The 14,276-nt window shown below is 49.4% G+C and overlaps 6 protein-coding genes across 6 annotated transcripts; 2 read left to right on the top strand and 4 right to left on the bottom strand.

Annotated features, from left to right (window-relative positions):
• Positions 1–190: 190 nt before the first annotated feature.
• Positions 191–1,633, bottom strand: N7466_006517 (prolyl hydroxylase family protein; the record flags this gene model as incomplete). Its single annotated transcript, XM_057165914.1, has 1 exon — positions 191–1,633. The coding sequence occupies one exon, from the start codon at positions 1,631–1,633 to the stop codon at positions 191–193; it is 1,443 nt and encodes a 480-aa protein (XP_057021513.1).
• Positions 1,634–2,125: 492 nt separating this feature from the next.
• On the bottom strand, positions 2,126–3,045 carry N7466_006516 (RTA1 domain-containing protein; the record flags this gene model as incomplete). The annotated part of the gene is made up of 2 exons (XM_057165913.1): positions 2,126–2,814; positions 2,874–3,045. The coding sequence occupies 2 exons, from the start codon at positions 3,043–3,045 to the stop codon at positions 2,126–2,128; spliced, it is 861 nt and encodes a 286-aa protein (XP_057021512.1).
• A 2,594-nt stretch (positions 3,046–5,639) lies between these two features.
• Positions 5,640–7,430, top strand: N7466_006515 (putative amino acid permease family protein; the record flags this gene model as incomplete). The annotated part of the gene is made up of 2 exons (XM_057165912.1): positions 5,640–5,802; positions 5,977–7,430. The coding sequence occupies 2 exons, from the start codon at positions 5,640–5,642 to the stop codon at positions 7,428–7,430; spliced, it is 1,617 nt and encodes a 538-aa protein (XP_057021511.1).
• A 1,300-nt stretch (positions 7,431–8,730) lies between these two features.
• N7466_006514 (S53 family peptidase) lies at positions 8,731–10,597 on the top strand (the record flags this gene model as incomplete). Its single annotated transcript, XM_057165911.1, has 2 exons — positions 8,731–8,839; positions 8,895–10,597. 2 exons carry the CDS (start codon positions 8,731–8,733, stop codon positions 10,595–10,597), a joined length of 1,812 nt encoding a protein of 603 aa, XP_057021510.1.
• A 297-nt stretch (positions 10,598–10,894) lies between these two features.
• N7466_006513 (alpha-galactosidase D) lies at positions 10,895–13,159 on the bottom strand (the record flags this gene model as incomplete). Its single annotated transcript, XM_057165910.1, has 5 exons — positions 10,895–11,636; positions 11,684–12,482; positions 12,543–12,599; positions 12,667–12,965; positions 13,044–13,159. 5 exons carry the CDS (start codon positions 13,157–13,159, stop codon positions 10,895–10,897), a joined length of 2,013 nt encoding a protein of 670 aa, XP_057021509.1.
• A 456-nt stretch (positions 13,160–13,615) lies between these two features.
• Positions 13,616–14,077, bottom strand: N7466_006512 (uncharacterized protein; the record flags this gene model as incomplete). The annotated part of the gene is made up of 1 exon (XM_057165909.1): positions 13,616–14,077. One exon carries the CDS (start codon positions 14,075–14,077, stop codon positions 13,616–13,618), a length of 462 nt encoding a protein of 153 aa, XP_057021508.1.
• Positions 14,078–14,276: the final 199 nt, after the last annotated feature.

Raw genomic sequence — 14,276 nt, 5'->3', positions numbered from 1 at the left:
TTCCAAGAATCCCGGACTCATACATACGCCCATATGAAGTGCTATATAGCTGGCGATAAATAACCTTCGTGGGTCAATCAAGCACTATTCAAAGTTGTTCCAAATGTTCTCAGGGCGAGTCATGATGATTGCGACCAAAAAATGTGGCCGCAGCAATAAGTCATTCATTATATACGGGCAAGAGATCGACTTACTCTTGTGGCTTTACATCGTACTCTACGTCAGTTCGAATAATATACTTCGCCCCCTTCCTTACACCAGTTCCCTCGTGCAACAAGGCCCCATTTGCTTCTCCATGAGGGAAGATGGCCACAGCTCCCATCACCGGGCGCACGGGGTACGCATTGAGCGTACCCTCCCGTGCTGCAGGCATGAAGAATGTGGTCTCTCCGCCCTCGAACTCATCGTTCAAGTATAACAAAAAGGTATACATGGAGCTCTGCCTGTTATCTTCAGGCGAGGAGTCATACACGTATGTGTCATCAGGCAAAATACCAGATGGCGGCCAAGCACCATCGATGTGGCATCGATACTCGGCACCGGGCACGTATCTATAAACGCGGAAGCGTCGGTTGACGCCCCGTACCATGCGACCGTTGATGGACTGCGGGACATATGGGGAGATTCTCGACCAAAGTATATCGTGGAATGTGGTGTCAATGACCCAGTAGAAGTTGTGTGCCAAAACACTCATATCACCGTCTTCGCGGAGGGGGACATCGGGGACGAAGTTGACGGATTCGCCAGCTGCGATGATGGCTCTGCACTCTGTGGGAGAGAGTACATTCATGGCCATACCGAGCCCAGGCACGGCGGGGTGGGGGTTGTATGTTATAGATGGGGCGACTGGGTTGAGAGGGACCGCGTTGGGAGCGGTGGTATATAGAAGGGCAGGGTGGTGGTTGGGAGGCTTGCGCATGGGTCCGGGGGTTGTTTCGATGACACGGAGGGCGGTAGGGGATTTTGGTGCGTGTTCCAGGATTGATTTATCGAGAACCGAGGCATAGATCTGGAGGGGCTCTGACGAAGGACGAAGATCCCAGATAGATTGGAAGGCAATGGGTCCAGGCGAGTCGGCAGCGTTCAAGCTATCGATTGGAGTGCTGACACGAAGGACAGCATCGAGGACACCAAGGAGGTCCAAGTCTTCCGCGCTGCGTTTCGGAACATGATTTGCGCCGGGCTGCGTTGAAAGACCGCTCACAACGTCCAAATCACGGACCCAACGGCATAAAGCTCCAATCTTGGGTTGCTCGCGTCTGATCCTCATCTCCGCAAGCAGAATTCTGGCATCGAGGAACTTCTTGTCGGTCAAGGCACCGGTGATTCGTGCAGTCAAGTTTGCGCCCTCGGCAGAATTGACGCCCGTGGTGCAGGCCTGACGGAAATCGTAGACTGCACCTCGGAGGTCCTTGCATGCCTTCGACTTGGTAAGGTTCGGATATTGGGTGAGGGCCGTGAGTGTCTCAATGGTGATTTCGAGGTCTTCCTCCGGGACAACCGTGTTGAGGTGTTTGGGTTCCAGAGTTGTGCCATCAGGAGGCGGCGTGAGGGTGGAATCGGCCTTGGGGAGTTTTTGCGGGAGGTCGACCTGCGCATTGCGCTTGCGCTTAGCAGCCTTGGACTTGGCCATGTTGGATTGTTGATTAACAGATTGTTTGATCTGATTAAGTGGGGATGAATTTTTCTGTGGACGAATCCACCGGAACAACAAATTGCCGACTATCCATGCTTATCGATCGCCACTCGATGTGGATCATCGATTTTGCGGGGAACGAAGCCAAGACAATGGAAGAAAGGACAAGAAAATGCACGTTTTTGTTATGAAATCCAGCACAGTGCCTGGGCTGACTATTGTGCCACAGCATTTATTTCAAAGCTTCATTCAATCATTTTGTGCGACCAACATTGTCGCCACTATCTTACGTCTTCCTACCCTCGTGAAACTGTTAGTTGTGAGTCGTGACCTACTTTACGAAGCGAGTAAAGAGCGCTGAAAGGATAGCGAAAGAGAGGGAAATGCAGCCAAAGCTTGCTAGATGTAGCTACATGTTCATTTCAAGTCAAAATACAAGCCTTTGAACCCCCGCAGTTTGTGATGACGAAATACAGCACACCCCAGAACTCAACCTCGAACATGGGGTATGGGATAAACTGGGCGCAAAGTGTATGCTCCAGTATCATTATAATGTTCACCCTTTGTATCAGCAAAATACCACATGAGAGTGACAATCATCAGAACGGCCATCAGTCCAACATCTAACCCGTAGGTTGGCCAATCATGTGTCTGTAGGTAGCTGGTCTCTCCACCTGCATACTCGATAAGGCGATAGATGTTCCGGACGGTGATAAGGGCACTGCAGAGATAGAGTGAAAACAGCATTGCATTTAAATGCAGGCCCGGAGTTAAGATCCGGTCAAAACGTCGCTTAGAGATGCGGACGTGGAAGACAGCAGCGGTAACAGCAAAGAAGCAGAAAAGGATGACCTGAAGAGCAATACCGCCAAGAACAAGGTTTTGACCCGATTTGATCTTCGCTGGGGTAGTTGCATTCACGATCGTCCCTCCGCCAGCCGCTTGCACCAAGAAACAAAAAATATCACCGCCGACAAAGGTAACAGTCAACAGTCGGACTCGAATTAGTGAGAGTTGAGGGTGTTTCGAAGCGTTTATCAGGCGACTGAGGAACATGTAAATAGTGGCAGAGAAGATAATCGGCGCGAGAAGGATGAGAAGGACTTGAATGATGAATGGGCCCTTGTCAGATAGGTGGCGACTAGAGTACGCACGAGCCGCAAGACCGATGAACTCGACTTTGTGTTAACGGGATGGTCAGCGAATAAATCTGTGTGAATATGATGGTGTCACTTACAAAGACCCCCGGCGATAATGGTTAAGGCGAACCATCGCTTTGTCGTCAAGACTTTCCAGACATGAGCCACGGTGAGAATCAAGAACAAAATCGCGACTACGGTGGCTGCGATACCGGACGGCACGTAGTGTTTGTAAAGATTTTTATGTTCCAACTCATTGGATGAGGCCATTTTCGCGGTTGCAGCTCGAAATCGAAGGGTGACGGGTGAAGCAAGATTGTTGGAGAATTGTCGAGAGAGGAGCTGGGGCTATTGCAGGTGAGAGGTGAATGCTCTTCTGAGGATCAGTCACTGCATTCAATGAATTAGACAAAGTCAGCAAATACTTGGAAGGGGCATGTAGTGATACGGGATTGGCAAGGTGCTACACAACACGTTTTCTTTGAAATCACAATATGAAGCCTACACGAGTTAGTCGTGCTGCATGAGTAACTACTAGCATGTCCTACTACTGATAAAGCCTCTTCTGCCCTTTTGCGCACATAAATTGATTGCATAAATTGAGAAATTACGGAGATATACCGAATACTTACAACATGAGGCCAATTAGATATGTCAAGCTTAGGACTTCGGGAGTCAGGGGAAACTTACGGGAAATCATAAAAAAAGATTGAATACCATATTTAAATATAGACAGTGTATACCTGAAGAGTACATAAGCTTTAGCATTTGCCTAGGTAGCACCACATGTAGGCACATGGGCAGGCGATCTATAATTAGGTGTACAATGCACTTGAGTAATACTTGTATGATGACTGACATATGGAGAAGTCACCTGAACTTGATAGGTAATCAATCACATCTACTACTTGTTTCTCCTTTTCTCTGTCACCTGACTCAATTCATTCCTACTAAGTAACCACTACTACTAAATATTTGACCTGCACAATGTGATTAGCAATCCAATTATCAAATCGGCAATCGGCAGTGCGAGAATGCTATGACCCAGGTGGAGCAAATCTGGCGGCCTAAGCCGAACACGGACAAGTTGCCTAGCAATGCCTAAACAAGTCTAGCATACTGCGCGGTACCTGACTATCATCGGGACTAATAAGCCCGTGGTATATCGCGAAAATGTTCCGCGAGAAACACGAGATGATATTCAAATGTCGTCAATTTCAAAACAACACGAATACTTCCGAGTGGGGATCCGTGGATAGCTTCATGTCATAGAAACATACCCCGCCTTTTGATGCCCACCGTTCTCGAGTTTATCTCAGCCTCGTGACGATATACGAATATCAATATGAATCCACATTGGGTGCCGAGAAAGGAAGGTGAAGGAGACTTTAGTACCGAGACGGCGATTTAGGCCAATTACGGGTGTACATCGACACCATAATCGGGAGAACGAGCCGGATGAACAAAATGAGCTCCAAATAAATGGAAGGAAAGTTTATCAAGCTCTTACCGACTATCCTCCACTTTCTCATCACCAAGCTTTGCGTGTGTGGAGTTCTCCATTCGGATTACCGAAGTGATATCACGACAATAACCCTTTCACCGGTGATATGTTGATACCCCGGAACCGTCGTGTCGTGTTTCCCCTTATTGCTCAGTTAATTTTATTATCAAAAGATCTGATTTGTCCAACTTTGATGCTTCAGTGGTCTGTGGATGCATCCAGACTCCAGAGCTTGCTAGTATTTATTATATTTACTAAACAAAAGCTTAGCTTAGCAAAGCGAAAATACGTCGAAAGGGGACCTTCTAGAAGCAGAAGCTCCACAGAGATAGATCTTTATCTGATCATCAAATCCATCGATCATACAATAGACAAATAAAAAAAAACGAATCCAAGACGATAGGATATTTTCGTGATGTTTAGTAGCGGAGTTTAGTCCGCTGTCAAAGGCGATAAGGGTGGGTTCGGCTTATCGGTCAACTGGTCGCATGGACTTTCCATTTCAGGCCAAGCGTCGCCACCTGGGCACTGATGATCCGTTGACGGCTTCTATGGCTTTTCTGATCTCGGCTTATGTCTGTAAACTTCGATGGCTTAGATGGCTGCAGGGACCCTTGGATGCGGCGTACTCACTAGCAGTTAGATTTGACTCACATATTACTATTGTAAATTGTATACTACGGAGATTGATGCAACAATGGGCGTATGACCGAAGCTTCCGACATCGGATAGATGATAGATGGTCTAGTATACATGAATACCGCAACAGAAATATCAACATCAAAATGTTTCTGGGCAGATGAATGAATCACCTAGGAGATGATTAACTATCAGATATAGATTTTAAGTTATGCACCATCCTTTAGAAGTTGAATGTACCTACTCGCGTGTGCATGGGTTATCAAGCGTGGGGAAAGCGATAACCGACATTAGAAAGTCCTTCCGAGGCGGCGACGCTCCCCGCAAAAAACCAAAAGCCACACCTAACGATGATCGTTTCTATGACCAACAACCTTTAGCCCATGACCAATTTTGAACATTTTCAACAGTTTCCACCCGTCAATTCACTTTCAAATCCACTTGTAATTGGCCAATTCGCTCGGCTCCAGCTTTATCTGCCGCCCCCGTATTTTCTCTGGGGACGGAGATACAACTGATACCAGCGCCCGGTCCTGCCCTGTTCAAACCTAGGACGATCGCACACTAATGTACCACCAAGAACAAGTTATATAGAATTCAGCCCAGTCGCCCCTAACCTCGTTTTTCTTTTCTTTTGATATCAGCTTCGGGCAGAAAATGGGCGCTACGTCTACTTGTTTCTCCGTCGAATTAATATTTATTGCTTCCGGTTGAAACTACGATGGATTTGGAGTCGAATTCCAACTCGCTTCCCCTCAAACCACCGCTCGAAAATGAACAGGATGTGCAGGATGCGACCGACCTCGCCGCCATGGGTCATGCCCAGGCCTTGACGAGAAAATTTGATATGTGGAGCATGTTGGCTCTTGCTTTTTGTGTTCTTGGTATGCCAATTCCTCGCCACTGTACCACCCGAGCCCTCGAGGTCCCCAGATCGCGGAATATACCACCCACAAAAGGGCCCCAGATGCCCAGGTGCAGCCAGAGGACGGTGCACCTGTGCAGCCATACAACAATTGATGCCATGAAATGAAGCTAATAATTGTCACTGTGTATAGGAACCTATTCTACTTTCGCGCAGGATCTTAGCAGCGGACTCAGTAATGGCGGCCCTATCACCATTCTCTGGGGTCTTGTGCTCGTCACAGCCTGCAATCTCTGTGTAGCCTTGTCATTGGGCGAACTGACAAGCAGCATGCCCACAGCTCTTGGCCAAGCCTACTGGGTTTACCGACTTTGGAGCACGCCACTCGGCCGATTCGTCTCCTATATGTGTGCGTGGATCAACACATTCGGATGGTGGACTCTGACAGCATCGCAAGTCGCTTTCATGACGGAGTTCCTCCTCGGCATGAAGACCATGTTTGCACCAAACTGGAACGGTGTCAACGAGGGATGGGTCAACTTCCTCGTCTACATCGGAGTGGTCTTCCTATTGACTCTCATCAACGTTGTCAGCTGTCGCAAGGAGAAGATCCTGCCCTGGTTCAACAACTTTGTTGGTGTGTGGTTCGGTGGACTGTTTGTTGTATTGTCCTTGGCTCTGGTTATCTCGGTCGGTGTAAAGGGCGACCTCCACTTCCAGCCTGCTTCATTTGTGTTTGGAAAGTGGATTAACCAGACTGGATGGAGTGATGGTGTGGTCTGGTTTACGGGTCTTGTTCAGGCCGCGTATGGATTGACCGCGTTCGACTCGGTCATTCATATGGTTGAGGAAATCCCCGACCCACGCAAGAACGCCCCCCGTGTTATCTGGATGGCCGTCCTATTCGGTGCCATCACTGGATTTATCTTCATGGTGGTTTGTCTGGGATGTATCCAGAATCTGGACAATGTCACCAACGCGAGCCTGCCGTTCATGGAGCTGATGCTTGAGACGGTCGGACTTAAGGGCGGAGCAGTTCTGATTGCCCTGTTCATCTTCAATGGACTGGGTCAAGGTGTCAGTGTTCTAACAACAGCCTCACGTTTGTCCTGGGGATTCGCTCGTGATGGCGGCCTTCCCTGGAGCCGTTACTTCAGCCACGTCGACCCTGTGTGGCAAGTTCCCGCCCGAGCTCTCTGGGGCCAGGGCTTCGTGATCGGAGTCGTTGGAATATTGTATTTGTTCGCCAATACCGTGCTCGAGGCCATTCTCAGTGTCAGCACCATCGCCTTGACTGTGTCATACGCCATGCCCATCCTCGCATTATTGGTTGTTGGTCGCGACAAACTGCCCGATGGCGGTTCCTTCAAACTCGGTCGCTGGGGCGCTTGGTTGAATTGGGTTAGCATCGTTTACTGCATCATCACCACCATCTTCTTCCTATTCCCAGGAAGCCCCAACCCAGCACCCAGTGACATGAACTATGCCATCGCTGTCTTTGGTGTTATGCTTGTTATCTCGATCGCTTTCTGGTTTATCCGGGGAAGTCGCACGTATCTCCAGACTGAGGATGCAATCGCTCAGATGGTCTATGCCCAGCATTTGGAAAATGAGGAGGCAGCGTCCAATGAATCTGGTGACCTGTAGGGAGTTCGCCGAAAGGCAACGCTGCTGCTTTGTACATAAATACTGGATTAGAGTGGAGCATTAATGTTCTTTGCACATACTAAATGAGATTAACTCCATGTACCTTCAATATATTTTTTTTCCGAAGTCTGACATCTCAGACGACCTGGAAAATACTACCCCTCTGCACACATGTGTGCAACGGGTTCACGGGGTTTGTTGTACCCATGGAACTTCCCGGGTCGGGCCCGTGACAGGTTTACCCCTGACAAAAAACCAACCTTGAAGAATATCTCGGCAAGTGTTGGGTTCGGAGATAACTACGGGGTATTGTAACATATCTTTCACTAACCCAAAGAGATTTCAATGTCTACTAGGCAAGCAATTGAATGTGGCTGGACATGTACCGGTCCATATTGAAACCTCGTGGCAATAAAACCAGGCTGTCTCATGGCACGAGACTCATGGGAAATAACACGTCTCAGTCGACATCTTGCGACACTCAGAACCATGAACACATGTCTTCCCATCAGGCTACGGATGAATAATGCCAGTGCCCAGACATCATCGAGCACTAGGAAGGTTCAAGATCATCATGCCAAGAGCTCGTGCCTTCGGCAAAATCCCCCAGATTCAGAAGACCACATTCCAGCTTCCAAGTCGGATGATTTCGAAATCTCACTCTCTGCAGCTGCCAGGCACACTTTATGCATTACATCGATCGATCTAACCCACATCCTGCGCCCTAGACTATCCACATCACATCGAAGAAGAGACGTCACTCCTCCCATTCGCTCCGTGTCAAGGGTGGGTCTCCCCTGTCGATCATCGCCCCAGAACCGCGTCGCGCGTCCAGGGTCGCAAATGTCTCAGCCCAGAAAGGGAGGGGGTTTCCCCATACCGATCACATCACTGGCTATTCGAACTACTCTTGGCCCAACTACGCCGGCAAGCTGCAGACTGCAATATCCGATTGGATCAGGGTTTCCAGGCACCAAGTTTATGAGATGAGACCATGCATCACGAATCACGATACCGACGGGCATCCGCTCAGGGTCCACTGAAATAGTGGGACTATGCAAGGCCAAGACCTCAGGAGCTGCAAGGTTGCCATCGCACATGAGCGACGAAGGTTAGGACTGGTTCTTTTTCACCACATTCTTGAGTCGATTGTCAGTCATTCTCCCCACGCCGATGCAACCATAATAAATAGTCCGATCCATCTACCCCTCTCTCGTGTCGGTCATTCCGGTGCCTTGCCTATTTAAATATTTGGCTCGGCTCTCCTCTGTAGCCAGGGACCAATTCGCTCCCTTCAATCATGCTCGTGTCGATTATGAACCGCGGCGCCTGGTCGCTGGCGGCTGTGTCGCTTCTTGCATCTTGTGCTGCGGCTGAAGTCTTTGAACGTCTTGCTGCTGTCCCCGAGGGTATGTTTGCATAAAATTCAAAAGAAAATAGTCCAAGCTAAGAAAAGTTGTGTAGGATGGCGTTACTCCCGAACCCCTAGTGCTAGCCAGCCGATTAAGCTGCAGGTGGCTTTGACACAGGGTGATGTCCCTGGATTCGAGCAGGCCTTGATGGACATGTCGACCCCTGGTCATGCGAAGTATGGCGAGCACTTTCGGACTCATGATGAAATGAAGCGTATGCTGCAGCCCAGCGCTGCAGCGGTAGATACAACCCGCGCATGGTTGGAAGATGCAGGCATCACGAACATCGAACAAGACGCCGACTGGCTGAAGTTTTCCACGACCGTTGAAACCGCCAATAAGCTGTTGGACGCCAACTTCCAGTACTACGTCAGCAGCAGCCAACATGCAGAGCGCCTTCGAACCCTAGAATACTCGATTCCCGATTCGCTGGTCGACTATATTAATATGGTTACCCCAACTGTTCGTTTCGGTCAGATGCATGCCAATCGTGCTACCATGCACGGCAGAAAAAAGGCCGTGAACGACGCTTTCCGAAAAGCAACCCAATACGCAAGCACTGACTGCAACAGTGCCATCACGCCGCAGTGTCTGAAGGACCTTTACTCCGTTGGTGATTACAAGGCCCAGTCCGACAATGGCAACAAGGTTTCCTTTGCCAGCTACCTGGAACAGTATGCTCGGTACGCAGACCTAGCTTTGTTCGAGGAAAACATCGCTCCCTACGCAACGGGTCAAAATTTCACTGTGATTCAATACAATGGCGGCTTGAACGATCAGAACGCAGCTAGCGACAGCAGCGAAGCCAACCTAGATCTCCAGTACATTCTCGGCGTCAGCTCCCCAGTCCCAGTCACGGAGTTTAGCACAGGTGGCCGTGCCCCTCTAGTTCCCGACCTGGACCAACCCGACGCCAACAACGATGAAAACGAGCCTTATCTCGCATTCCTTCAGGAAGTTGTCAAAATGAACGACAGCGACCTCCCACAGGTCATCTCCAACTCTTACGGCGAAGACGAACAAAGCGTGCCAGCCAAATACGCCCAGAGCGTCTGCAACCTGTACGCCCAGCTCGGCAGCCGTGGTGTCTCGATCATCTTTTCGTCCGGCGACTCGGGCGTAGGTGCAGCCTGCGAGACAAACGATGGCACAAACGCCACTCACTTCCCGCCCCAGTTCCCAGCCTCCTGTCCCTGGGTTACATCTGTCGGTGCGACAACACACATCGCTCCAGAGAAAGCAGTCTACTTCTCCTCGGGAGGGTTCTCGGATCTCTGGTCTCGCCCAAGCTACCAGGACGATGTCGTTGAGGCTTACCTAGACAAGTTGGGAGATCAGTGGTCCGGTCTATTCAACCCCAATGGCCGTGCCTTCCCCGATGTCGCGGCCCAGGGCCAGAACTACGCTATCTACGAGAAGGGCTCTCTCAGCGCCGTGGATGGTACGTCCTGCGCTGCGCCTACCTTTGCGGGTGTTATTGCTCTTGTGAACGATGCGCTCATCCAAGCTGGTAAGCCGGCGCTGGGATTCTTGAACCCTTGGTTGTACTCGTCTAGTGGGCAAGCTGCTTTGAACGATATTACTACGGGCGGTAGTACTGGTTGTAACGGGAATGCACGGTTTGGTGGTGCATCGAACGGTGGCCCTGTTGTTCCTTATGCTAGTTGGAATGCTACTGAAGGATGGGACCCTGTTACTGGGCTGGGAACGCCTGACTTTGCTAAGATGGTGGCGTCAGCTGGTGCGAGTCAGTAAATACTAGTACACGCTGAGGTCGTATTGGAAATTGAGATTCGGTGTGACGTGTTGGGTCTAACATTGTAGGCTCAATGGGTTCCTATTGATGAAGCTATTGTCTGCTCATTCATGCACATAGTCAACTAGTAGGTTCTGTAGCTAGAATTGAGAAATTTATATCCGTAACTTGGGCTTTTGATCAAGCATCACTTCATGTTTCTTCCCTCTTCAAGGATCAAATTGATATTGTCAGTGATGGAAATCACAAACAGGTTCCAAGGGCCACGTTCTACAGAAATCCTCATCAAAATGAAGCTAATCAAAGAACCTAAATCCCACAAAGTCAGCACCCCAAGTCGCAGAAACATCGGTATCAGCAGCATTAGCCACAACGACAGTGTTATCCCCATTCTTCCACCCATCGACCAAAAGTCCCAAAGTGGCCGAATCATACCACCCCAGCCCAGCACTAAAAAGCTCGCTCTGGTGACCCGAAAGCGGGACCTCAAGTCTGACCGGGTTACCCCCATTAACAGCAATAGTAATATTCCGCGAATTCGAGCCCCACTCCCAGGTCGTCGAGAACGCAACGTCATTGTTGATATAATCTATCTCAATATATTTCGCCTCCGTACCGTTGGCACTGGAGACCGTTGCTGGGATAGTGGCTGTTGCTGTGCCGGTTGAGCTTATGTAGCCGATTTTATAGCCTATTGGAGCGCAGCCGGAGGTTCCGCAGTCTTCGATGACGGCGGATCCGGCGAGAGTGAAGTCTGTCTCGCCTGCGTAATATGTTCCTGTTGGTGCTTGGATGGTTATCGCCTCGATTGCGGTTGCGGATTTGACAGTTATGGTGTTTGTTGAGCCGGCGGTTAAGGAAAGTTTTGCTGTGATGGTTTTGCTTGAGGCTGGGACTGAAATTGTCTGGGATGTTGTGTTGGTTGAGGTGCTTAGCTGAATGGTTGTTGCCTTTGAGGGAGCAGTGGAGAACTCGATCGACACTGTGTGGCTTGAACTAGTTGTGTTCGCGTAGACTGAGTTGAATGTGGTCGTTGTTCTGCAGATAGTTAGCGTGATTTTTCTCCTGAAGTTGGGTCCACATACCCAGATGAAGTTGCAAAAAGACTACTAGAATATGTTCCAGCTGAAGTGGTATCCCCAAGCTCGACTAGCAAGACGCCATGAGCAGCAACGGATGCCGAGTACGACGTCTTCACTCCCTCAACGGAGCTCGCGCCCCAAATATTCTTCAAAGTCCCAGCATACTGCACTCCAACATCGGGCAGATCCAAAGTCAAAGTTCTCTCCTCGTCCTCCCAGTTAATAACCGCAGCAACAACTCTATCACCCGAAAGCAGGCCGCTCCAAACCTCGTAACCTTCATCACTCCATCTCCTCCTCAGCTGAGCACCAACGCCTAGCGAATCCTGATTAAACCCAACGACATCCTCATTCAACAAGATATCCAGTGAGCTCTGCGCAATACTCGTGTACTCATCCTTCAAAGCACCGCCAATCACAAGCGGACTCTTGATAATAGCCCACAGCGAGAAATGCGTCTGTTCCTCCGCAGTGGTAAAAACATTATTGCCCACCTCGAGCATATCCAGATCAGGCCATGCGCCTGGTCCGGCATAGGGCTGGTTGGGCACTGCTTGGTTGAGGATGCGGAAGATTGTTCGCCAGTCGGGGATGATATCGTTGCCGATCCGCCAGGTGTTTCCTAGAGCCGGGGCCCAAAGAGCTGGGAAGTCGACGCCCCATTCGCAGATTTGGAAGAGCACCGAGCGGGATTGGGCGTTGAGCGCTTTGGTCATGTTCGCGTAGCGGAGAGACGGGGATGTACTAGGGGTGTAGTCGACGTTTGGATAGCCGGTCGCTTCGTCGGAGTAGCAGTTGTCATCTGGAAGAGTTAGTTGGATTGTTATGCTGTGTATCTTTGTGGGGTGAAAGAGGACAATACATTTCAGAGAATCGATGTTCCATGACATGAAAAGGGCTGCGTCTTGGGGCTCATGGTCTGTGATCATAATTAGCCGAGAATCCAATACATATGACTGCTTCACACTCGATATAGTTTTGCTCACATAGACTGCCAGCCTGGATCTGTCCCTCGCTGCAAGTCTGGATCCCCGCATCCTCATAAACCCCGAACAACAGCCCTAGCCCATGCAGATAATCACCAAGAGCTATGAATCCACTAGGGAATAAGGTTGCGTTCCAAGTCAAAGATCCATTAGCCAGTCGGTCGGCGACTGTCCACCCGCAATCAGTGGTGACATATTTGTATCCTAAGTCGGCCAACCCAAGATCTACAAGAGCTTGAGCATTGGAGTGGACGATACTCTCGTTTGGGAAGCAAGAGTAATGATTGTATGTATTCCAGCTGTGACGTTCAAAACATTAGAGTGTACTCCCCGTGACGGAGAATTGAAGTGTTTGGTATTTCGGCAACAAGACTTACCCCATTGGTGGGGTCGTTGCAATTCCATTATCTGCTCGTCGAAGAGGCGCATGAGGCGCCGCATCAACAAGCAGACCCGAGAACAATGACCCGTAAATAAGGATATTCACAAACATGGCGATGAATATGGCCGCTCCTAACCTTTGACAAAAAAAAGCAATCTTGACCAGAGTATACAAGCCCTTAAATATTGAATTTCATTTTTTGAATTTCCCCAGTTGTCATGACAATGTCCGGGAATTTGCCTGATTAGGATGAGGAGAAGAGGAGTCGATGCAGGTGAAAATCCGCTAATGCGACGATCCGGAAAATTCAAGGGTTCTTCTCGGCCCTCATTGGCCACGGATATACTTGCAAGAATCATAATTCGTATTATTCAAGATCAAATTATGTAGATTTTTTATGATGTACTAGTACATACAAGCAATTTTATGTCAAATTGTAAAAAGGGCCGTTGTTCATTTTCACTTCCACTTCATCCGAGCCAATCCATCATAGCAAAGATATCAAAAATCCCATACAATCCATAACCTTCAACCCCGGAATCCAGTCCATATTGTAACGTGACGCATTTAAGCAAAGACACCCAGTATGCCGGAAACGAGCACCATAGCAAGAACGCCAACTCCCATCGTAGAAACGGGTTGGCCCGCAGCGGCATTCTTGGTCGATGTGCTCGTACTCGTTGAGGTGCTGGTCGATGTCTTGGTCCCCGTCTCCGTAGCAGTGGTGGTTGCCTTGGCTGTGGCAGTTGCGTTCAGCTTGTCATTGCAGAAGACGTCTTGATAGTTGTTCCCTGTTGTTTGAAGGCAGACAAGGAGCTGGTCGACAGTTTGTTCTTGGGCGAGACAGTAGATACCGCAGTCGTTATCATATTTCACGGGGGAATCGCCTTTGCAGCAGGTGTTGAAGACATCGGTCATGTTGCCTGTGATGACGGCTGCGCAGGCAGCGTCTGTTGTGGGGAGTTCGTAGACATTTCCTGTGCAGGCCGTTGTTTGGGCCGCGACGGAGGATGTGGTTGTTGAAGACATTGTGACGGCGTGTAGTAGTTTGATGGATGTGAGTTTAGTTGATGATGGAGGAGAGATGAAGGATCGATGAGTTGAGGAGTTGAGGAAGCCGTGGATTCTCTTTGTGTAGATGGCGATGCTGAAGGAGGTGAAGGAGGTCAAGTATTAAAAAGGCTTCCGTGAAAATTCCACTACATAAAATTGAACAAGGAACAGAGGT

Source organism: Penicillium verhagenii (assembly GCF_028828195.1).
Source record: "Penicillium verhagenii strain IBT 33310 chromosome Unknown utg000006l_segment0_segment0, whole genome shotgun sequence".
Classification (NCBI taxonomy): Eukaryota; Fungi; Ascomycota; class Eurotiomycetes; order Eurotiales; family Aspergillaceae; genus Penicillium; species Penicillium verhagenii.
Note: the sequence above shows the minus strand (reverse complement) of the source record. Positions and strands in the feature narration are given on the sequence as shown.